General features: G+C 46.8%; 1 protein-coding gene across 2 annotated transcripts in view; it reads left to right on the forward strand.

The window, feature by feature from the left end:
- Positions 1-25,326, forward strand: part of CDH1 (cadherin 1) — a 103,012-nt gene that overhangs the window by 47,050 nt on the left and 30,636 nt on the right. For both annotated transcript variants that reach the window (XM_033218806.1, XM_033218805.1), the window contains exon 3: positions 23,084-23,307. In XM_033218806.1, coding sequence (XP_033074697.1) covers positions 23,084-23,307 — 224 coding nt within the window. The remainder of the gene's footprint in view (positions 1-23,083; positions 23,308-25,326) is intronic.

Raw genomic sequence — 25,326 nt, forward strand, 5'->3', positions numbered from 1 at the left:
CCACAGTTCCAGGGGGCCCACATCTTCCTTGACGCCATCACTAGCTCAAACCTTGGCTTAAGTCCTAGGTGCTCACTGCTAAAGCCTCAAGGAGGGGATCAGGAAAGCAGAACAGCAGCCCAGGAAACTCCTTTCATGGCCACAGAGATGTTTCCAGATGGACTGAGAAGGGAGTGGTTGGGGTGGGCAGCTGTTGCTCCCCATGGTATCAAACCTTTGATCAAGAGGGGTGGAGAGGCCGGGCGCAGTGGCTCAAGCCTGTAATCCCAGCACTTTGGGAGGCCGAGACGGGTGGATCACGAGGTCAGGAGATCGAGACCATCCTGGCTAACATGGTGAAACCCCGTCTCTACTAAAAAATACAAAAAACTAACCGGGCGAGGTAGCGGGCGCCTGTAGTCCCAGCTACTCGGGAGGCTGAGGCAGGAGAATGGCGTAAACCTGGGAGGCGGAGCTTGCAGTGAGCTGAGATCTGGCCATGGCACTCCAGCCCGGGCGACAGAGCGAGACTTCATCTCAAAAAAAAAAAAAAAAAAAAAGGGGGTGGAGAAGGATTGACTTTCTCAAGTTCAGGACTTCCTTCTGGCTCCACAGGCACCCCCTACAGGCAAAGGACCACCACACCCAAAGGCAGGAGTGGCCAATCCTGAGGGCGTGGATGGGGGGCCACAGGGAAGCAGTTCACGCCCTCAGGATTTGACTCTACAGGGAAGGCCCTGGGGATGTTGCCCTGTCCAGGAACCTGCACATCCACCTTGGGGGCACTAACTGTCCTTAGGGTGACCTCAGAGGCAGTTGCAGAAGTTTCCAGTTCTGCAAAAGCCATCTGTGGCAGAACGGGAGCAGCAGTTTACCACATACAAACTCTTCAAATGTTCCCATCAACTGTGACAGGTGGGGGCCACTCTGTAGTTGAAGAGGAAACTAAGACTCAAGCGTTACTGAACTTTCCTGGAGTTAACACAGCTAGTCAGAGGCACAGTTCGCATTAAAGTCCACATTATCTAGACTCCAGGCCTAAGCACTGACCATTAGTGCTCTATGAGGCAGCACCTGGTGAAGCCACTTGTGCTTTGAGAGGGGCGTTCAGAAGGCTGCAGCCTAGTTCTGTGTAGGGTCAGATTATCTTGTTTTTCTTCTCTCTGCTGGCCCACATCTTACCCTCTGGTGCCATTGTGACCGATCCTTCGCAAAGGAGTCAGCACTAGAAATGTTGACAATGAGTCCGTTTCCTGCCCCTCACCCCACACAGGGCTCCTTCCCATCCTTGCCCCTCCGCCTCTGGACCAGCTCCATGGGTCAGTGTTCCTCTTAGAGCATGACTCTTGGAAAGAAAAACAGCACTTACATTGAGATCATTAGATTGCAACCCTGAGAATGTACTTATCAAACCACAAATAGAGAAGGACTATATGGTCTCCCATATCCTGAGTGTCTCATTTCTGAAAATGCAACTGAAATCTGGTTTTGGAAGCCACATCACATGTTACCCTTTGAGATTATGGTCAACTGAACACCCATCCCTCCTTTGGTTCAACCCTCTCATTAAAGAAAAGAAAAAGGGCCAGGAGTGGTGGCTCACTCTTGTAATCCTAGCACTTTGGGAGGCCGAGGCAGGCAGATATCCTGAGCTCAGGAGTTTGAGACCAGCCTGGGTAACATGGCGAAACCCCGTCTCTACTAAAAATACAAAAATTAGCGGGGCGTGGTGGCTCATGCCTGTAATCCTAGCTACTTGGGAGGCTGAGGCACGAGAATCGCTTGAACCCAGGAGGTGGAGGTTGCAGTGAGCTGAGATTGCACCACTGCACTCCAGCCTAGGTGACAGAGTGTCTCAAAAAAAAAAAAAAAAAAGAAAAGAAAAGAAAAGAGAAAAGCGTTTGTATATGTGAACATGGGAAAACAAATAGAAGCCAATTTAAATGGTACCTAAGAGCCTAAAAGCATCCGCCTGTCAGCCGGTTTCTTATTTCCTTCTGAAGATATTCTAAGCCTATTCCCTATCCCATTTAGCTTTGTGCTCTTTAAAGACAGATTCTTCCCATGTTATTACATACACACTTAACTTGATTCTTTTTTAAACAGCTCCCTCATTCATTTTATTTATTTATTTTGAGACAGAGTCTCGCTCTGTCACCCAGGCTGGAGTGCAGTGGCATGATCTGGACTCACTGCAACCCCCACCCCCCGGGTTCAAGCAATTCTCATGCCTCAGCCTCCTTTGTAGCTGGGACTACAGGCACCCACCACCACGCCTGGCTAACTTTTGTATTTTTAGTAGAGATGGGGTTTTACCATGTTGGCCAGGCTGGTCTTGAACTCCTGACCTCAAGCGATCTGCCCAACTGGGCCTCCCAAACTGCTGGGATTTAGGCATGAGCCACCGTGCCTGGTCCCTCACGGTTTTTAATTTTGGCATCATTTTCCATTGAGTGGATGCCCATCATTGATTTACCCAGCCTTCTGTCAATGATGTGTCTATCTTTTGCCACCATAAACAAGCTTGTAGTGGCCGTCTGTATATCTGCCCTTATGCAATGTGTGAGTCCCTCTGTGAGATGAAGTCCTAAAATTGGGCTTTGCTGAAAGAAAGGATTTATGCATGTAAAATCTATAAACATGATCAGAATGTTCTCTTAAAAAGCCATACTGGTTCCTACTTGCCATGACGTCCAAGGTCTTTGAGCCCCACATCCTTGCTGGTACAGTTCTACCTCTGTGCCTTACAGATGATAAAACGAAACCAGAAAAAATGCAAGGGGCTTGCCTGACACTCTCCAGGGAGAACCTGGTCATCTGACTCTGGTCAACTGGCATCCAGCATTTTTTTTGCTAGACCAGCTGACTAGCATCCGCTGGCCGTACCCCCTTCCCTCTCCCATCATGTGTGGGTCATCTTCCTTTCCACCACTCACATGGACCCCTCCCTCTGGTCTCCTGCATCCTGCATTGCTAAGATTCTCAGAGGGGTGCCAGTCCTCTGGGAGTGGTTGCAAAGAGCCTTCTGACTGGTTGACGGCTTACTCCCTAAGTCCTCTGAGTGTTTGTAAAAATACAATGTTTCCTCCTGTGGAGTAAATTGTAAGCAGTTCACATGTGGTCCCCTACTGTTTTTTTTCTTGATCTTTTGCATGTATTTTTTTTTTTAACTTTTTTATTATTTCAATAGGTTTTTGGGGAGCAGGTGGTGTTGGTTACGTGAATAAGTTCTTTAGTGGTGATTTCTGAGATTTTGGTGCACCCATCATCGGAGCAGTGTACACTGTACCTGTGTACACTGTGTAGTCTTTTATCCCTCACCCCCTTCCCACCCTTTCCCCTAAAATCCCCAAAGTCCATTGTATCATTTTTATGCCTTTGCATCCTCATAGCTTAGCTCCCACTTATGAGTGAGAACATACAATGTTTGGTTTTCCATTCCTGAGTTACTTCACTTAGAATACTAACCTCCAATTCCATTCTTTTTTTTTTTTAACAGCTTCAGTTCCCAGGTCCAGTGATTCCTGTCTCTAATCCCAGTGACTCAGGAGGGTGAGGCGGGAGGGGGCCGCTCCTACCCTCTTGTTTGGTCATTTTAGCAGATGACTTTCACCCTCATGCCTGTTGCACTGTGATTGCAAGAAGGAATTATTTTTAACTTTATGAATAGGTCATATGTTCACATGGGCACCATTGAAAAAAATCAAATAATCTAAAAAGTATACAATGAAAAGTTCTGCTCCCACCCTGTTCCCCTTTGGTCTCATAACATGCCTCCCCCATACCTAAAATCTCACTTGTTAGTGTCTTTTAAAGTTCTGTATGTAACTATAAACAAATATGAACATATATTCTTTGAGACAGAGTCGTATTCTTTTTTTTATTTTGAGATGGAGTCTCGCTCTGTCACCCAGGCTGGAGTACAGTGGCGCGATCTTGTCTCAGTGCAACCTCTGCCTCTCAGGATCAAGCGATTCTCCTACCTCAGCCTCCCAAGAAGCTGAGACTACAGGCACGCACTACCATGCCCGGCTGTTTTGTATTTTTAGTTGAAACGGGGTTTTACCATGTTGGCCAGGCTGGTCTCCAACTCCTGACCTCAAGTGATCCACCCACCTCAGCTTCCCAAAGTGCTAGGATTATAGGTGTGAGCCACCATGCCTGATCAAGACAGAGTCTTGTTCTGTGGCCCAGGCTGGAGTACAGTTGTGCAGTCATGGCTCACTGCAGACTCAAACTCCTGGGTTCAAGCGAACCTCCTGCCCCAGCCTCCCCAAATGCTGGCATTACAGGCATAAACTTATTTCTTATTCCCTTCTTTTTAGTTACACAAAAGATAGCGCTGCTTTGCACTTGGTTTTATCAGCAAGCAATAATGTATCTTGAAGATCATTCCCCTGCAGAGCATAAGGAGCTTTTTTTTTTTTTTATAGGTTCGTAGTATTTCATTGCAAGGAAATTCCATAATTTAATCCTCTATTGATGGCTATTTGGGCTGTCGCCCATGTTTTGCTAGCACAAACAATGCCTTAGTGAAAAACCTTTTACATACGTCATTTTTGTGTGTAAGCTTTCCAATTTCACATTGGAAAATGGGAACAGGCCAGGTAAATGGCCCATGGAGTCTTTCTGCAAGAGCAGCAACCAGGAAAATAAAAGGCTGGAGAACCACTGCTGGAACAGGTGCCCCATCTCCTTGTGGTGGTAGCAACAGTACCACAGCATCTTATGAGTGACCTGTGGCTGTCCTCTAGCATATGCCACAGTCGGATTCTGGTACCTGTGGGTCGCTCTTCTTCATGCTCTTTTCTTTTCTTATTATTTTTGCCTACTTGGAATTCTTTTTTTTTAAATTTGAGACAGTCTTGCTCTGTCGTCCAGGCTGGAGTGCAGTGGTGCGATATCGGCTCACTGCAACTTCCGCATCCTGAGTTCAAGAGATTCTCCTGCCTCAGCCTCCCGAGTAGCTGGGATTACAGGCGCCTGCCACCATTCCTGGCTAATTTTTGCTTTTTTAGTAGAGACGGGGTTTCACCATGATGACCAGGCTGGTCTCGAACCCCTGACCTCTGGTGATCCATGTGCCTTGGCCTCCCAAAGTGCTGGGATTACAGGGGTGAGCCACTGTGCCTGACCCTACTTGGAATTCTTGAAGTGAGCACCCCAGTCTGAGATCTTTCTGCTATCTTTTTTTCTTTTTCTTTCTTTTTTTCTTTTTTGGTATTCAGAAGGATGCAGCATGGGTTGTAGGCTTCATTTCTCAGGAGACTGAGCAAAGGCACACATATAGTCTGAGCAGTTACCTTTCCAGGCAGTCAGAGTAGATTCAGCAAATGCTCTTGGAAACAGCTGCCTTTCCCATCAATTGCTTATTTGTTCTTGATAATGAAAAATGATGCTAGCATCCATTAAAAGAGAAGAGGCACCCTCTTATGAGTTCTATTGGACAAGCGAGCACTTGTTGTACAGTCATCTGCAAGTGCATGTGACCTGGAGACTGTGGGAAATGCCTCACTTCGCAGCATTGGCTCCCAGCTCTTCTCTTGCGCTGTTTGAGTTTTGTTCCAAAGGTCAGAGGCAGAGGGTCCCAGCTTTTCCAGCACAGCCCACATCTGAAAGTAGTGCAAGCCTCATATTCATTCTTTGTAGAAGGTTTCCAGATCTTGTTCTTGAGTTATTGAGTGATTCAAAGGTTCTGAATTCCACAACGGCTTCCTGTGTTTTCGCAGCCAGATTCAGCACATTTTGGGGTCGGTCGGCCGGTGCTTAGAAAATGTGGCCCGACATTGATGCGTGTTTATATGTGGGTTGTGTTTTTTATAGAGAATAAATCTGTGGTTACTTTTACCCATCCCATATTGCTGTTAACTACCTCTGGAATTTCTCTCCCTCCGCAAGCCTAGTGCTGAAGAACAGAAGTTTTGGTGCTGGCTGGTTCTGGGGTGCATGTTCCTTCAGAGGCTGACCTGCTTTGTGACCTTGACAAGGCCCTGACCTTGAGCAAATGACTTAAGCCTTTCGCCTCCTTTGCTCAGCATTAAGGGGGTTAAAAACCCTACCTGCCTCACAGCAACATAGGAGTCAATGTAAAGTGCACAGTTCCCGCACGTAATGACTGTCATCATGAATATTTACTCTCAAAAAGATTTTTTGTTTTTAATTTTTAGTTGTTGATTTTTTTTTATTTTTTTAATAGAGATGGGATCCTACTAGGTTGCCCAGGCTGGTCTCAAACTCCTGGCCTCAAGTGATCCTCCCACCTCAGCCTTCCAAAGTGCTGGGATTATAGGTGTGAACCACCATGCCCAGCCTATAACTATTGTTTATTTTATTTTATTTTTTTGGAGACGGAGTCTTGCTTTGTCGTCCAGGCTGGAGTGCAATGGTGCAATCTCAGCTCACTGCAACCTCTGCCTCCCAGGTTCAAGCAATTCTCTCAAGTAGCTGGGATTATAGGCACCCACCTCCACACCTGGCTATTTTTTTTTTTTTTTTTTTTGACACAGAGTTTTGCTCTTGTTGCCCAGGCTGGAGTGCAATGGCGCCATCTTGGCTCACCACAACCTCCACCTCCTGGGTTCAAGCAATTCTCCTGCCTCAGCATCCTGAATAACTGGGATTATAGGCATGTGCCCCCATGCCCGGCTAATTTTTTGTGTTTTTAGTAGAGATGAGGTTTCACCATGTTGGCCAGGCCACTCCTGGCTGTCCTCTAGCATATGCCACAGTCGGATTCTGGTACCTGTGGGTCGCTCTTCTTCATGCTCTTTTCTTTTCTTATTATTTTTGCTTACTTGGAATTCGCCCGCCTTGGCCTCCCAAAGTGCTGGGATTATAGGTGTGAGCCACTGCACCCAGCCTACTGTTAATTAAGAATTGTTTATGGCTTCTCTTCTCTGCACTTTTTCATAACCTTGGCATTTTTGGGTGCCTGGATTGTTTCATTTTTGAACCATAGGACTTTGACTCATGGGGTATTCCCCAAGAGACCCTAATAGCTATGTATTTCTTACTGGTTCATTGAGATTTAATTTACATATCACACAATTTACCCACTGTAAGTGTACAGTTAGATAATTTTTATAAATATACACAGCTGTTCAGCTGTCACCACAATCCAGTTTTAGAATACTTCTACTCCCTCCCAAATTCCCTTGGGCCTATTGGTAGTTAAGCCTAGCTCAGCTCCAGACAACCATTGATCTGCTTTTTGTCTATAGATTTCTGGATTTTTCATATGAACTGTGTACGTTGGTGAATAGCTTCTTTCACTCAATGTAATGCTTTTGAGGTTCATCTATGCTACTGCGTTTTGCAGTGTTTGATCCTTTTTATTGCCGAGTAGCTATACCATATTTTACCCATCCTAATCACTTTATAGGTTGACTATATATAACTATAAGTTGTTTTTTTAAATGGGTAAATGTGAAATAAGAAGAAAGTTGGGGGCGGGCGCGGTGGCTCACGCCTGTAATCTCAACATTTTGGGAGTCTGAGATGGGTGGATCACAAGATCAGGAGTTCAAGACCAGCCTGGCCAACATGGAGAAACCCCATCTCTACTAAAAAAACAAAAAAATTAGCCGGGTATGGTGGTGTGCACCTGTAATCCCAGCTACTCGGGAGGCTGAGGCAGGAGAATCACTTGAACCCAGGAGGCGGAGGTTGCAGTGAGCTGAGATCATGCCACTCCACTCCAGCCTGGGTGGCAGAGCAAGACTCTGTCTCAAAAAATGAATGAATGGATAAAAGAAAAGAAAAGAAAGTTGGACAGGAAGATCCGTTCTCACTTTGTCACCCAAGCTGGAGTGCAGTGGCACAAAAATGACTCACTGCAGCCTCGATGTCCCCAGCTCAGGTGATCCTCCCACCTAAGCCCCCCCAGGTAATGGAGACTACAGGTGCATGCCACCATGCCCAGCTAATTTTTTTGTATTATTTGTAGAGATGGGCTCTCCCCATGTTGCCCAGGCTGGTCTTGACTGGACCTGGACTCAAACGATCCACCCACTTCAGCCTCCCCAAAGTGCTGGGATTACAGGCATGAGCCACCGCATCTGGCCAGCTGTTTAAAAATAGAATAATGCCCAGAACCTAATTTTGGAGAAACAGGATGTAAAGGGATGCAGGACAAGGGAGTAAATGAATTAGGAAAGGGATGTAGACCAGGATCTGAAGGACATATAGCAGGTGTTAGCAGTGATCTCTGCACAGATGGGCTTGTGAATACTTTGTGTGATTGGCTCATCCTTTTTTTTTTTTTTTTTTTTGGTAACAGCTTTATCGAAACATAATCCACATAGCATACATTACACCATTTAAAGTGTAGAATTTAACAGTGTCCCTTATAGTCACAGACTTAAGCAAGCATCACCACAATCAATTTCGTAACATTTTCATCACCTCCAGAAGAAATCCCTCTCTCCTTAATTGCTACTGCCCCAGCCCTGGACATCTGGATTCAGTTAGTCTGAGGCAGGGCCCTGGCTGAGTATTTTTAAAAAGTGCCCCAGCAGGCTGGGCCTGGTGGCTCATGCCTGTAATCCCAGCACTTTGGGAGGCTGGAGGTTGGGAGTTCGAGACCAGCCTGACCAACATGGAGAAACCCTGTCTCTAGTAAAAATACAAAATTAGCCGGGTGTGGTGGGGCACGCCTGTAATCCCAGCTACTCAGGAGGCTGAGGCAGGAGAATCACCTGAACTCGGGAGGCAGAGGTTGCCGTGAGCCGAGATCATGCCACTGCACTCCAGCCTGGACAATAAGACCAAAACTCCATCTCAAAAAAACAAAAACAAAAACCAACAGCAACAAAAACCAGAAAAGTCTCTGTGCGGCACGTTAGACCCTGGACGGAAATGATATTAGGAGGCATTTTGGTGCATGCTTTATTTCACCAGTGGGAATCTAAGCCTTACCACTGTCTATGAGTACCCAGGACTTGTTCTCCCACATCTGAGGCCTGTCAGCTGCCCTTTCCTGCACGGGACAGCAGGGAGAGAGGGGAGAAGGGATTTAGCAGCTTTGGAATTCAGTACCTGGGGCCTCCCTTGCCTCGGGGAATCCAACAGAAAGAAAAAGGAGGAAGAAACTGTGACGATTTTCTTTCTAATCATTAAGCAAACAGTTCCTAGAGTTGCCCACCCTGACCACAGGAATGTTCCTGGGTTGTAGTCCATGAAAATGATCAGTTATGGCCTCTGTTTTGGCAGACAGGCTGTGTGTTACGCATGCAGCCACAACTGGGACAATAAAGCTCCTCCAATTTGCTGTGGAACCCAGAGGGCCTCCCCATTCTCCTTACTCTTTTTGAGGAAATCAAACACATTTCTCTCCCTAAGACAGGTGGGGAAGCAGTCCCCCTCCAGCCTCCGCCTCTGCGGGAGGCCTAATGTCGCTGCCAGCTCCTTGCTCGAATGGAGATGAGTTGTTTCTCTCTCCTCTTCTTTAAAACAAATTGAGATGAGATTCCTTGCCAGTTGGTGTTGACTCTGGAAAATGGAAACCAAGCAGTTGGTTTTGACTTGAGCAGAGAAGCAACCCCAGCTTCTCCAGTCAAGGCACCAGATCCCAGTCCAGGCAGGAATATTGAGATGAAACTGGGTGGGGTTGTTCATCAGTGGGCACACTGGCTGTTTCTGTACTCTCTGGGAGAGGCCTGGAAAGAGAAATGATTTAAAACTAAGTTCTCTTCTGGCCTTGTTGTCAAGAAGGGCATGGGGCATGGGGAGGCAATCTGGCCCTCAGGAACAAGAGCTAAGCTTTCTCATAGGCCTGTGCTAAAATCATGTTAATTCCACTTGAATGTTGGCCCTGGGTGGGCAGGAGTGGTTATCTGTTGTGCTTGTGGCTGGATCTTCAGTACTACAACAGGCTGCCCCCATGCAGGAGGCATGCACACAGTAGGTGTGCAGGCTTTGAGTAGACCTTGGAACTGTTCCCCCTCACACTGCTGCCTGCTGTCTCCCTTATGTTAGCACACAGCTTGAAGCTGGGTCAGTCTCTTTCACTTCCCTTTATTCCCTCATATGCCTTAATATTCCCTAATGTCCTTTATATAGTAAGTTGTCCCGCCTCTCGCATAAAGCCCTTGGAAATTCCTTACCTGCTTATATTTATCTATTACACTTTTCATTCCTGATACTTTTTTCTTTTTTTTTTTTTTTTGAGATAGCAATCTGTCGCCCAGGCTGGAGTCCAGTGGCACAGTCACAGCTCACTGCAGCCTCGACCTCCTGGGCTCAGGTGTTCCTCCTGCCTCAGCCTCCTAAGTAGCTGGGACTACAGACACGCACCCAGTTAATTTTTAATTTGTTGTAGAGATGGGGTCTTGCTGTGGTGCTCAGGCTAGTCTCGAATTCCTGGGCTCAAGCCATTCCCTCACTTTGGCCTCCCAAAGTGCTGGGATTACAGGCATGAGCCACCATGATTACCTATTGATTTATTTGTTAATGATCTCTTTGACATTGAAATGCAAGCCCCATGAGGTCAGGGACTTTGCTTTGTCCATTGCTGTATTTCTCAGGCCTTAGGATGATGCTTGACAAAGAGAGGAAGGGCTCGCTAAAGATTTACTGAAGGAAGAATCCTTGAAGCAATCCCTCAAAGGAGGTGGGGACGTCTGCCTTTTATATTTTGTTTGTTTATTTTTTTGAGATGGAGTCTCTCTCTGTTGCCCATGCTGGAGTGCAGTGGCATGATCTCAGCTCACCGCAACCTCCACCTCCCAGATTCAAGCGACTCCTGCCTCAGTCTCCCAAGTAGCTGGGACTATAGGTGCACGCCACCACGCCTGGCTAATATTTTGTATTTTTAATAGAGACAAGGTTTCACCATTTTGCCAGGCTGGTCTCAAACTCCTGACCTCCAGTGATCCACCTGCATCAGCCTCCCAAAGTGCTGGGATTACAGGCGTGAGCCATCGCGCCTGGTTGTCTGCCTTTTATAGAATGGGGGACCTGATGCTTGAAGGAGGTTAAAATAATTTGCCTATGGTGGCACCAATGAAGCAACACTGGGATTTGAACCCACCTCAGTCTGACGCCATTCACACGAATGTAAAAATATAAACACTGACTTTTTTTTCTTTTTTTTTTTTGAGATTGAATCTCACTGTGTCACCCAGGCTGGAGTGCAGTGGCATGATCCTGGCTTGCTGCAATCTCTGTCTCCCAGATTCAATAATTTTCCTGCCTCAGCCTCCTGAGTAGCTGGGATTACAGGCGCCCACCACCATGCCCAGCTAATTTTTGAATTTTTATAGAGATTGGGTTTCACCATGTTGATCAGGCTGGTCTCAAACTCCCGACCTCAGGTGATCCACCTGCCTCAGCCTCCCAAAGTGCAGTGATTACAGGCATGAGCCACCATACCCTGCCTAAACACTGACTTTTTTTTTTTTGAGATGGAGTCTTGCTCTGTCACCCAGGCTGGAGGGCAGTGGTGCAATCTCGACTCACTGCAACCTCCACCTCCCGGGTTCAAGCAATTCTCCCACCTCAGCCTCCCGAGTAGCTGGGATTACAGGCATGCACCACCACGCCCACCTAATTTTTGTATTTTTAGTAGAGATGGAGTTTCACCATATTGGCCAAGCTGGTCTTGAACTCCTGACCTCAAGTGATCCACCCACCTCAGCCTCCCAAGTGGTGGGATTACAGGCGTGAGTCAGCACGCCTGGTGACACTGACTTTTAATCAATTCCAGAAGCGCCATTCATGACCCTTCCCCGCCGGGCTGGTTCCGATCAATCCCCGTGGTGTTTGCCGACAGAGAAGGAAACAGCATTTGTCCAAGCAGAACCATGGTTGGGAAATCAAAAAGACACCAGTTGCCAGTGTGACCAAGTTGCTTGAGTTATCTTAAACAAAGGGAAAAAGTCAAGGGCGATGGCTTACACCTTTAGCCTTGTTTCTCCCCCTTCACAAAGTAAAGGGTAAAGGGTCCTGGGCTAATTTTTCCTTAATCTTCATTGTAACTGTTTTCTCTCTCCACCCCTGTCTGCTTTGATGGGGACAGAAGCCAAGGGGACTTTGCTCCCTGCTTCCCATCCAGGCAGCGCTCATTGTTGACATCTGTTTTCAGGGTGTAGCTCAGTGAAGACAGAGACGATATATAATTTGTTCTGGGCACATATGTTTGGGGGACGTTAGAAGGAACTTGATAAGCTTCATGCAAATAAAATTCCAGTCCCTGGGAACCCATGGGGGTTGCCTGTCAACAGGGGTGCAGGAGCCTCAGCTGCCGCCGTGAGAGCACATTGCATGGATGTTGTGGGCACGTTAAGAGGCATGGTTGTGCAACGTGATACTCCAACCTGCTTATCTTCCCTGGAAAAACGTTGCTGTTGACGTTGGCAGTTTAGAGGAACTTTGACTTATTTCAGCTTGTGCAAAGTGGTAACATACAGCGAGACCTTTTTGAAACTGAAGTATAACACTTCCTCCTCTGTGTGGCTGGTGAAATAAATATCCTTAGGCTTCGCTGAGGCCTGGAACTGGATTTCCAAGGCTCAGTTTTCATCCAAGAAGAGAGGGAGTGTGTATAATGATGCTTTTGCTGTTATTCTCATTCACGTTACTCTCCACCTGCCCTATTCTTTTGTGAGAAGTAACTTCTCAGTATCCATTCAGCCAGTAGACTTGTGAATGGCTCATCAGTACTAACAGACAGGTGAGTCCTGGCGGCTAAGTAGTATTAGACCACAGCTTCCATCACTTCATAGCTATGGAATTTGGTTAAGTTCATCTCTGTTTCCCCATTTATAAGAAAGGGATACAGCCAGGCGCGGTGGCTCATGCCTGTAATCCCAGTACTCTGGGAGACCGAGGTGGGTGGATCACAAGGTCAGAAGATCAAGACCATCCTGGCTAACACAGTGAAACCCCGTCTCTACTAAAAATAAAAAATAATTTAGCCGGGCGTGGTGGTGGGTACCTATAGTCCCAGCTACTCCAGAGGTTGAGGCAGAATGGCGTGAACCTGGGAGGCGGAGCTTGCAGTGAGCCGGGATCACCCCATCGCTCCAGCCTGGGCAACAGAGTGAGACTCTGTGTCAAAAAAAAAAAAAAAGGGGATGCTGGCCAGGCACAGTGGCTCACGCCTGTAATCCCAGCACTTGGGGAAGCCAAGGCAGATGGATCGCTCAAGGCCAGGAGTTTAGGACCAGCCTGACCAAGATGGTGAAACCTCGTCTCTAGTGAAAAAATACAAAATTAGCTGGGCAGGATGGCGCACACCTGTAATCCCAGCCACTTGGGAGGCTGAGGCAGGAGAATCCCTTGAACCCAGGAGGCAGGAGGCTGAGGCAGGAGAATACCTTGAACCCAAGAGGCAGAAGTTGCAGTGAACTGAGATTGTACCACTGCACTCCAGTGTGGGCAACAGAGCAAGACTCTCTCAAAAAATAAAAAAAGATGGGGAATGCTAAAATCCCTACCACACAGGACTGCTTTATCTAATAAGGCTATAGATTGTTGTTGTTGTCCATAGTTTTGTTTTTGTTTTTGACACAAGGTCTCACTCTGTTGCCCAGGCTGAGTGCAGTGCTGCCATCACAGCTCACTGCAGCCTCGACCTCCTGGGCTCAAGCAATCCTCTTGTCTCAGCCTCCCGAGTAACTGGGACTACAGGCACACACCACTGCTCCCAGCTAATTTTTGACTTTTTGAGTTTTTTATAGAGACATGGTCTTGCTGTATTGCCCAGGGTGGTCTCAAACTCCTGGACACAAGCAATCCTCTTACCTCTGCCTCCCAAAGTGTTGGGTTACAGGCATAAGCCACCATACCCAGTCTTGTCCGTAGTTCTTAGTAGCAAACGGACACGCACCATTAGAGACTTATCAAATGAGAGTCAGTCTTCTTGGTGGAACTTGAATGTCCTTTTCAACATGCCCCAAGTGTGGACAAACTGGAGGCCTGATTGTTCATTCTTTTGCATTTTTATTTTTAAAAATTCGTTATTTTAATTTTTATTACTATAATTTTAGAGATGGGGTCTTGCTTTGTCACCTAGGGTGGAGTGTGATGGTACAATCGTAGCACACTGCAGCCTCCAACTCCCGGGCTCAAACAACCTTTCTGCCTCAGCCTCCCTAATATCCGGGACTACAGGTGCACCAGCATGCCGGGCTAACTTTTTAGATTTTCTGTTTTTGGTAGAAAATGAGGCTTCTCTATGTTGCTCATGCTAGTCTTGCATTTGTAAACATAGAATTACATTTTCTGCTGAGCATGAGTGCTCAATAAACCTGTAATGTTTACTGATTTCATGAACGCTCATTAAAAGAACACATACCGGCCGGGCGCGGTGGCTCAAGCCTGTAATCCCAGCACTTTGGGAGGCCGAGACGGGCGGATCACGAGGTCAGGAGATCGAGACCATCCTGGCTAACACGGTGAAACCCCGTCTCTACTAAAAATACAAAAACTAGCCGGGCGAGGTGGCGGGCGCCTGTAGTCCCAGCTACTCGGGAGGCTGAGGCAGGAGAATGGCGTAAACCCGGGAGGCGGAGCTTGCAGTGAGCTGAGATCCGGCCACTGCACTCCAGTCTGGGCGACAGAGCGAGACTCCGCCTCAAAAAAAAAAAAAAAAAAAAAAGAACACATACCAGAATCCCCAGTGTCATCTAAGAAAATAGCCTGGAAGGAAATCTTATAGGCAGCAATATCTGTGGAGATGGAGTTAGAAACACTATCCCTAACCAGCAAAAAGAAAAATGCCTAACTAGCTGAATGAGGCTGTCTCCCCAGGATTCCTTTCTTCCATCAAGTTAGATTTCATTTTTTTTTTTTAAATTTAAAAGATGGGGTCTCACTATGTTGCCCAGGCTAGTCTCAAACTCCTGGGCTCAAGTGATCCCCCTGCCTTGGCCTTGCAAAATACTGAAATTACAGGTGTGAGCCACCATGCCTGGCTAGTTCTCTGATTTTTTTTTTTTTTTTTTTGAGATAGAGTCTTGCTCTGTCACCTATACTGGAGTGGAATGGTGCAATCACGGCTCACTGCAACCTCTGCCTCCTGTGTTCGAGCAATTCTCCTGTCCCAGCCTCCTGAGTAGCTGGGATTACAGGCACCTGCCACAACTCCTGGCTAATTTTTCATATTTTTAGTAGAGACAGGCTTTCACCATGTTGACCAGGCTGGTCTTGAACTCCTGACCTCGGGTGATCCACCTGCCTTGGCCTCCCAAAGTGCTGGAATTATAGGCATGAGCCACCCCGCCCAGCCAGTTCTCTGATCTTGTCCTCCAGTTTTTGTGGATAACTGAGGCTGAGCTCTCAAGTTCAAATGGTCTTTGAATAAAGCTAAATGCAGGCCGGATGCAATAGCTCACGCCTGTAATCCCGGCACTTTGGGAGGATCACGAGGTCAGGAGTTCGAGGTCATCCTGGCCAACATAGTGAAACCCCGTCTCTACTAAAAATACAAAAAATTAGCTGACTGTGGTGGCGGGCGCCTGTAGTCCCAGCTGCTCGGGAGGCTGAGCCAGGAGAATGGTGTGAGCCCTGGAGGCGGCGGTTGCAGTGAGCTGAGATCGCGCCACTGCACTCCAGCCTGGGCGACAGAATAAGACTCTGTCTCAAAAAAAAAAAAAATCAGCTGGGCATGGTGGTGGGCACCTGTAATCCCGGCTACTTAGGAGGCTGAAGCAAGAGAATCGCTTGAACCTGGGAGGTGGAGGTTGCAGGTGCCTGTAATTCCAGCTACTCGGGAGGCTGAGGCAGGAGAATGGCTTGAACCTGGGAGGCGGAGGTTGCAGTGAGTTGAGATCCTGCCATTGCACTCCAACCTGGGCGATGGTGCGAGATTCTGTCTTTAAAAAAAAATTGCTAAATGCAGTATTCTTTGGTGTTTGCTGTGGGAAAGAGGGAGGCAGTCCTTAATGCGCCCTTTGTGTGCAGCGTGGGCAAAACACTGCTTCCAACTAGTTGTGTCTAAGACACTGGGTTATTCCACTGGTTACCAAATAACTCCACTATGGTTTGCTGCCTTTCATAGCAGGCCCCGCCCTTAAAACCCAACATCTTCTGAAAATAATATAGAGGCTTTTGAGACTATCTTGTTTCTACCTACTCACATTCCAGTTATGGGACCCAGGCGGGCGTGGGAGAAGAAACGGGATCGTCAAAGTGGGACTGTTCCGTGTGGCATGATGGCAATTTCAAGCAAGGAATGTTGCTGAGTGCTCAGAGCCTGCCCCGGGACCAAAAGCTTTTCATGAACTTGGGTTTCTTTTGTATTTGAACATCAGTCATCTCTCTTGTGGTCCTCTCTTGAAAGCTACTTTTGCCCAGTAGGCTAGAAAGTGGGGCACTATAGGTTTAATAACAGCATGCAGGGGTCACGGTGTGTTAAAAACACTTTTTAAAAGACATTCTTACTAGTTTTTGTCATAAAAAAGGAAAAAAAAGGAATTCATTCTAATTGTAACAGGCAATATAGTACAAGGATATATAAGGAAAATATGTTGTTGTTGTTTTTAAACTGTCTCCTGGCCAGGCACGATACTTGTATCTGTAATCCCAGCACTTTGGGAGGCCGAGATCGGTGGATTGCTTGAGGCCAGGAGTTCAAGACCAGCCTGGGCAACATGGCAAAACCCCATCTAGTCTTGTAAACATAAAATTACATTTTCTGCTGAAATACAAAAAATACAAAAATTAGCTGGGTGTGGCAGTACATGCTTAAAATAGAGCATGGCACATTGATATTCTACACATGTTTAAAATACTAATAAAATAGGCCAAGCATGGTGGCTCCTGCCTATAATCCCAGAACTTTGGGAGGCTGAGGCAGGCAGATCACCTGAGACCAGAAGTTCAAGACCAGGCTGGGCATCATAGCGAGACCCTGTCCCTACAAACAATAATTAAAAATTAGCTGCAGTGGTGTACACCTGTAGTCTCAGCTACTCTGGAGGATAGGTGGGAGGATGGTTTGAGCCCAGGAAGCTGAGGCTGCAGTGAGCCAGCGTTTGTGCCACTGCACTTTAGCCTGGGTGACAGAGTAAAACCCTTTCTCAAAAAATTAAAATGAGGCTGGGCGCAGTGATTCACTTCTGTAATCCCAGCACTTTGGGAGGCCAAAGCGGGAAGATTGCTTGAGCCCAGGAGTTTGAGACCAGCCTGGGCAACATAGTGAGACCCCATCTCTACAAAAAATAAAATTAGCCAGGCATGGTGGCATGTACCTGTAGCCCCAGCTACTCGGGAGGCTGAAGCAGGAGGACTGCTTGAGCCCAGAAAGCCAAGGCTGCAGTGAGCAGTGTTTGCACCACTGCATTCCAACCTGAGTGACAGAGACTTGTCTCAAAAAGCACACAAATAAAATATGAATAAAATAGTTGACAAAAGCTAGTTGAAGCTTAGTTGAGGCTGCAGTTTTTGATGATGGCGATGATATTGTTGTGGTGAAAAGACTTTCCCAGCCGGGCGCAGTGGCTCACACCTATAATCCCAGCACTTTGGGAGGCAGAGGCGGGTGGATCACTTGAGGTCAGGAGTTTGAGACCAGGCTGGCCAACATGGTGAAACCTTGTCTCTACTAAAACTACAAAAATTAGCTGGGTTGCCGGGCACGGTGGCTCACGCCTGTAATCCCAGCACTTTGGGAGGCCAAGGCGGGCGGATCACGAGGTCAGGAGATCGAGACCATCCTGGGGAACACGGTGAAACCCTGTCTCTACTAAAAATACAAAAAAATTAGCTGGGTGTGGTGGCTGGCGCCTGTAGGCCCAGCTGCTCGGGAGGCTGAGGCAGGAGAATGGCTTGAGCCCAGGAGGTGGAGGTTGCAGTGAGCTGAGATCGCACCACTGCATTCCAGCCTGGGCGACAGAACGAGAGTCCGTCTCAAAAAAAAAAAAAAAAATTAGCTGGGCACGGTGGTGGGCACCTGTAATCCTGGCTACTCAGGAGGCTGAAGCAGGAGAATCGCTTGAACTTGGGAGACAGAGGTTGCAGTGAGCTGAGATTGCATCATTGCACTCCAGCCTGGGTGACAGAGTGAGATGCCGTCTCAAAAAAAAAAAAAAAAAAAAAAAAACTTTTTTTATTGGGATTTGGTTTTTACACCAAGTGACCAAATAAGTTTATGAAAGGTGGGCATGCTGCGTTAAAGAATACTTAGACCCTTGTTAGCTTTATTTTTGTTAGCTTTTTTTATGGACATGTCTAAATATACCCAGTCCCCATGTATTGATCCTCTAGTTTCAACATTTTGCTATTCTTCTTTCCTCCCACTTGCTAGGCTCAGAGACAGCCCAGCCCTTGCCAGGGCGACAATGAGCTTCCCAGAGCCTTCCTGGAGCTGGAGAAACTTTCAGTCTTTCCTATAATTTCCTATAATCAGCCCGGGGGATCAGCTTGTGTGGGGAGATAATGAGTCTTATGAACACCTGGAATTCAGGTTGGGGCTCCCCGTCATATTGTCACTTTCAAAGGGTAGGGCTTAACCACCATTCAGATGAGGTGCCCCAAAGCAGGTTAAGTGCCTTGGATTAAGTTATTTGCAAAACCATTTTCATTTTTTCAGGCCACCACCCTTGGCAAGTCCAATCATGCTTGTCTCAGCTTTCACTGCCTGGATTTGGGAAGGCTGGAGAAAGGAATTCAGTGCAGTCCTCATTCCCTGTTTACATGACAAACCCCTAAAGATGACCCAGTTGCCTGCCCCATTACTTCTACTGGGGATTGGGGAGGGCTCTTTGAGGAGCATCTGGTTTTGCTAGTTTGAAAAGAAATTCCTATTTTAGACTTAAAAGGATGGTATCTGCCCATCCTTTAAGGACTTGGCATTTCTTCTTGACTCTTTCATCATCTTATGGCTCAGCTGTTCAGTTAACAAATACTTGTCTACCCAAATACACAACAATAATAGTCACCTCTTCTATTTCCATTGCTTTTTAACTTAGAAAATGTCATCCCATTCCCTGTCTTGGTCTTCACAAAATCCTGAAGAGGTAGGCTCAAACAGTGGCGATAACCTTTATGTAGAGAAAGCCAAGGCCCATAGAGGTTTAGCCATTTGCTAAGGCCACCCAGCAAGAACATGGCAGAATCTGGGTTTATAATCCCGTCGCAGACCCTGGATCCAGCCCTTCCTTCCTCTGTCTTACCATCATTTATTATAGCTCCCCATGCTCACTCCATCCTTCTCTTCAAGTTGCGGAAGTGAGTTAGTTGTAGACCCAGTCTAAGGGCTGAGAAGGTAGGGGTTGGGGCATGGTGGTGATTTTTTTCTTTTTTTCTTTTCTTTTTTTTTTAATGAACTGGGAGGGAGGGTCAGGTGGGTGACTCTTTGAATGACACAGCTCCCTTCCTATGAATGAACTCTTCCTGGTTTGGTTGCTCAGTTTATTTGCCAGGTACCAGACTCCCAGCTATTGCATGAGGTAGCCTCTGATCTCAGTCTTGGGATCCTAGCTTGGAGGCATAATCTTCCTTTTAAAAATAACCAAGGTTGGGGCCGGGCACGGTGACTCACTCATGTAATCCCAGCACTTCGGGAGGCCGAGGTGAGTGGATCACCTGAGGTCAGGAGTTTGAGACCAGCCTGGACAACATGGCAAAACCCTGTCTCTACTAAAATTACAAAAATTAGCCAGGTGTGGTGGCACATGCCTGTAATCCCAGGAGGCTGAGGTAGGAGAATCGCTTGAACCCAGGAGGTAGTGGTTGCAGTGAGCTAAGATTGTACCACTGCACTCCAGCCTGGGCAACAGAGCGAGACTGTCTCAAAAAAAATAAAATAAAAAATAAAAAAATAACCAAGTTTGGCCGGGCACACTGACTCATGCCTGTCATCCTAGCACTTTGGGAGGTCGAGGCAGGAAGACTGGTTGAGCCCAGGAGTTCTAGACCAGCCTGGGTAACATAACAAGACCCCATCTCTACGAAAAATATTATTTAAAAAAAAAAAAAAGCTTTAATAGGGTCTCTCCAGAGAGAGGAAGAGCCAATCATGAGACTAACCCATGTTAAAGACCTGTGTCAGCTCTGCCGTTTAATAGTTACGGGATGTCAGGTAAATTTCTTTACCTCCGTGAGCCTCAGTTTCGTCTTCAAAATGGAGAAAATCGGGTACTTCCCCTCTCACCCCCCAAACGTGGTCTTACTTTTCTCTGGCAAGGGCAGGGCTGTTGGCTTCAGAAATGTTTGCAAGGGTGGCCCCTGGTGGAAGAAATGAGAACCGCTGCCCAGGCGTCAGGGATGGCTTCAGGGCTGTCTGGCAGAAACCTGATCTTCATGTCTAGCCTTGTAAGACAGGACAGCAGGAATTTTTATAAAGGAGCACTTGGATGAAATAGAAATTCCATCGGACAATTATCTGAAAGGGAGGAAAACAGGCCAAGCTGAGAGTTTCCTAGAATGAATGATCTTATCGACTGTTCCCCTCTGCCTGGAAGCCTCTTTGAGTCAGACTTCTGCAAGGCTGGCTCCTTCAGGTCCCAGCTCAGATGGTCCTACCTCAGAAAGGCCTGCCCTCACCGTTGCAATAGATGTTACATCTTCAGCAAACTCCCTTCTCCTCTGCCACTCTTATATCACCCTCTTTTATTTTAATTTCTTTCTATTACTTACCACTGCCTGAAATTATAAGTTCCTGTCTTTGTCCATCTCTTCCTCAGTAGTGTAAGCTCAATGACAGCAAGAACCTTAATTATCTTCGTCATGATTTGTCCTCACAGACCAACAGTGTCTGGCATAGAGCTTGATGGTTACCTATTTGAATGAGTCCTTTGAGATTCTAATGTATAGTGTAGATGCTTCAACCACAGCTTCTCCAGCTTTAGGGTATTAATACTTTTTAAAGTTTTAATTACTTTATTTATTTATTTATTTATTTTTTTTTTTGAGACGGAGTCTCGCTCTGTCACCCAGGCTGGAGTGCAGTGGCGGGATCTCAGCTCACTGCAAGCTCCGCCTCCCGGGTTCACACCATTCTCCTGCCTCAGCCTCCCGAGTAGCTGGGACTACAGGCGCCCGCCACCTCACCCGGCTAGTTTTTTGTATTTTTTAGTAGAGACGGGGTTTCACCGTGTTAGCCGGGATGGTCTCGATCTCCTGACCTCGTGATCCGCCCGTCTCGGCCTCCCAAAGTGCTGGGATTACAGGCTTGAGCCACCGCGCCCAGCCTATTTATTTTTTGAGATAGAGTCTCGCTCTGTTGCCCAGGCTGGAGTGCAGTGGCGCCATCTCAGCTCACTGCAACCTCCACCTTCCAGGTTCAAGAGATTCTCCTGTCTCAGCTTCCCAAGTGGCTAGAATTACAAGCGCCCGTCACTACACCTGGCTAATGTTTTGTGTGTGTGTGTGTGTGTGTGTGTGTTTGGTAGAGACAGGGTTTTTGTCATGTTGGCTAGGCTGGCCTCAAACTCCTGACTTCAAGTGATCTGTCCACCTCAGCCTCCCAAAGTGCTGGGGTTACAGGCATGAGCCACTGTGCCTAGCTTTTTTTTTTTGGACAAGATCTCACTCTGTTGCCTAGGCTGGAGTGCAGTGGTGCGATCATGGCTCGCTGCCACCTCAGTCTTCTGGGCTCAAGTGATCCTCCCACTTCATCTTCTCAAGTAGCTGGAACCACAGCTGTGTACCACCATGGCCAGCTAATTTTATTTTTATTTTTTTGTAGAGATAGGGTCTCTTTATGTAGCTCAGGCTGGTCTCAAGTTCTTAGGCTCAAATGATCCACCCGCCTCAGCCTCCCAAAGTGCTGGAATTACAGGCATGAGCCACTGTGCCTGGCCGATATTAATACTTTTAAAAGTTTTAATACTTTAATAGCTATAGAGCTTTAAGTAGTTTTGTCTCTAAGCCATTGATCATAATGTTCTCCACCCAAGTAGTCCTTTTCTGTCTTTTGCATTTGTCTTGCTACCCTGCATGATCAGGTTAAAGATTTTTTCCTATGAAACCTTCACCATCTCTCCAAACTGACAGTGATTATTTGATCAGTTTCTCCTCTGTGCCCTAGGCTGCAAGTAGGTAACACCTCTTTGTTCCTCAGACAATATTCATGTAATCAGCACTCAGTAACTATTGACTTATCAGTGACTTTTGTGGAATACTCATGGGGGCTGAATCAATGATTAATCAAAGCTACATTTGTCTTAAAATTTTTGTTTAACAAACTAATATAATGCTTATTATGTGCAAGACGCTGTTCTATGTACCTTAAAACAATCCCAGTAGATAGTTACTATTGTTGCCGTCATTCTACAGATAGATAGACTGAGGCACAGAGAGGTTAAGTAACTTGCCCGAAGTCACAGAGCTCATAAGTGGCAGAGCTGGGACTTAAACCAGGCAGTTTGGACCAGAGTCTACTTTTAACCATTACTGCATGCTGGCTGTCTCATTATCTGCCACTGTTGTTCTAAATGTAAATGGCTTATTTAAATGTAGATTACCCAGAGCATCTCACTGTACCTTAGGCACTAACTTCTGGGTACAATAGGTCTTCAGTCTCAGTTATTTTAGTGATCTGTTCTCATGCTGACTGACAAGGGCCATTGGACGGAGCAGCCTCCTTTTTTCATTGTTATTGAAAAAGAGAAATTACTTTCGTCTTTTTTGAGTCTCATTCTGTTGCCCAGGCTGGAGTGCAGTGGTGTGCTCTTGGCTCACTGCAACCTCCGCCTCCCAGGTTCAAGCGATTCTCCTGCCTCAGCCTCCCGAGTAGCTGGGATTACAGGCACCTACCACCATGCCTGGCTAATTTTTGTACTTTTAGTAGAGATGGGGTTTCACCATGTTGGACCAGGCTGGTCTCACACTCCTGACCTCAAGTGACCCACCCACGTCAGCCTCCCAAAGTGCTGGGATTACAGGCATGAGCCCCCACACCCAGCCGATAAGTTACTTTCTAGACAAGATAATATTTCAATTGACAAGAAGATGAGAAAGAAATTAGAGCACAAGGAAGTCATCCTGTAATTGTGAAGAACATTACGGTGATAGCTTTGTTGTTCTGTCACTGGATTATGATTTGTTTTGGTTGTGTTTGGTTTTGTGGGGGGATTCCCACAAGTTTGCTCTTTGGAGAAGGAATGCTCTTGTCTTTAATCTGTCCAATTTCCTAATCTCTGTGATTTCTGCCCTGCAGTGAGTTTTGAAGATTGCACCGGTCGACAAAGGACAGCCTATTTTTCCCTCGACACCCGATTCAAAGTGGGCCCAGACGGTGTGATTACAGTCAAAAGGCCTCTACAGTTTCATAACCCACAGATCCATTTCTTGGTCTACGCCTGGGACTCCACCTACAGAAAGTTTTCCACCAAAGTCACGCTGAATACAGTGGGGCACCACAGCCGCCCCCCGCCCCTTCATGTATGTTGGCATTTTTCTGAGAAGTTCGCTGTTGTTTTAGTGCACTGTCTGATCCAGGTTTCTCAGCCTTGGTACCGTTGCCATTTTGGACTGGATGATTTTGTGTTGCAGGGGCTGTCCTATGCACCATGTAGGATGTTTAGCAAGCATCCCTGGCCTTAGCTGGTTAGACACCAGTAGCACTTCCACCACTTGTGACAACCCAAAGTGTCTCCACATGTTGCCAATGGCCCCTGGGGGGACAAATCAGCCCCAGTTGAGAGCTCTTGGTCTAACTGAATAATTCTTGCTGGGGTTTTTGGGGTGTGGGGATCGAGTAGTGTGGAAGAGTGGTAAAGGCCTGGATACCATCTGGGACTGAATCTCAGCTGTGCCATTTACTACTTGGGTAACGTTGGAGGAATTATGTCACCTGCCTATGCTTGAGCTTCCTTATCTGTAAAATGGAGATAATAGTGAGGATGAAATTAATTAATGCATGTGAAATGCTAAAAGTGCGCAAGGCATCATTAGTCATTGTTAGCTACCTTTACCACTCCCCTCCTGGGGGAAGAAAAATGAATGAGAGCTGGATTCTTCTTCTCTCTCTCTCTCTCTCTCTTTTTTTTTTTTTTTTAAGACGTAGTCTCACTCTGTGGCCCAGGCTGGAGTGCAGTGGTGTGACTCACAGCAACCTCCACCTCCCCAGTTCAAGTGATTCTCCTGCCTCAGCCTCCTGAGTAGCTGGGATGACAGGTGCCCGCACCACACCTGGCTAATTTTTGTATTTTTAGTAGAGGCAAGGTTTCACCATGTTGGCCAGGCTGGTCTCGAATTCCTGACCTCAAATTATCTGCCTGCCTCGGCCTCCCAAAGTGCTGGGATTATAGGAGTGAGCCACTGTGCCTGGCCGAGAGCTGGATTCTCTGATCATTTTGCTTTTTGTGCTTCCAGTAAGAAGAGTCTTGGCAAAGCAAGAGAAGAACCAGTGGGCAGCTCTTGCCCCATTAGACTGTAACCTCCACAAGACCCTTTCCCATGGTATTTGCAGTGCCTGGCCTTAGGTCTGGCCCATACCAGGAACAGACAAACAGATGAATTGGCCATGAATGGAAGGATGGATGGATGTCTGCCTAGGTTCTTGGCAGGAATGTTTCTAGGGGTTGTTACTCGAAGCGAGTTTCTCAAATGCTCCCGTGGTGCTTCCTACTGAAATGTCTCTCTGGGGGATATTCTGGTTGTGTCCTGCTTACTGCTTTGGAAGTGTGGAATGTGTTGTAAGTGCCAGGGCCAGTAAGGTTGGCATCTTCTTTTCTCCCTGAAGACTCTTGATATTCTTAGAACTTAATGGTCCTCCTGATCTGGTTTTTCTCCCTGGTGTAATTAGACAGAAAAATGAGGAGTCTAATACTATAGGACTATATTAACATAGCTCCTTGACTCAGAGTCTCCAAGGGACCCCATCATTCATGTGAAAAAAATTTCAGCACAGTTAGTCCTTGCCAGGCAGCTGTATGTGGAAGCCTCTTATGATCCAGAGACAGTTTTATTTTATTTTTTTAGAGACAGAGTCTTGTTCTGTCTCCCAGTCTGGAGGGCAGTGGTGCAATTTCGGCTCACAGACACTTCCGCCTCCTGGGTTCAAACAATTCTTCTGCCTCAGCCTCTCAAGTAGCTAGGATTATAGGCGCCCGCCACCACGCCTGGCTAATTTTTGTATTTTTAGTAGAGATGGTTTCACCATGTTGGCCAGGCTGGTCTCGATCTTCCCACCTCAGCCTCCCAAAGTGCTGGGATTATAGGTTTGAGCCACCGTGCCCGGCTGCAGAGACAGTTTTGAGCTTGGGTCTTCAACTTTTCTTCCACATCTCTTGAACTTTGTGTCTGCCTCTATGTCTGCTGTGTCAGGATTGGGTTCAAGTACACGTTATATAAATCTCCCAATTGTCGTGGTTTATGCAAAATACTCTCAAGTTAAGGAAGCCCTAGGGTAAGCTGTGCCCAGTATGGAGACTTGATAGTCATCAAGAGTCCAGGTTC

This window comes from Trachypithecus francoisi, unplaced genomic scaffold (genome assembly GCF_009764315.1).
Source record: "Trachypithecus francoisi isolate TF-2019V2 unplaced genomic scaffold, Tfra_2.0 Lachesis_group10, whole genome shotgun sequence".
Lineage (NCBI taxonomy): Eukaryota > Metazoa > Chordata > Mammalia > Primates > Cercopithecidae > Trachypithecus > Trachypithecus francoisi.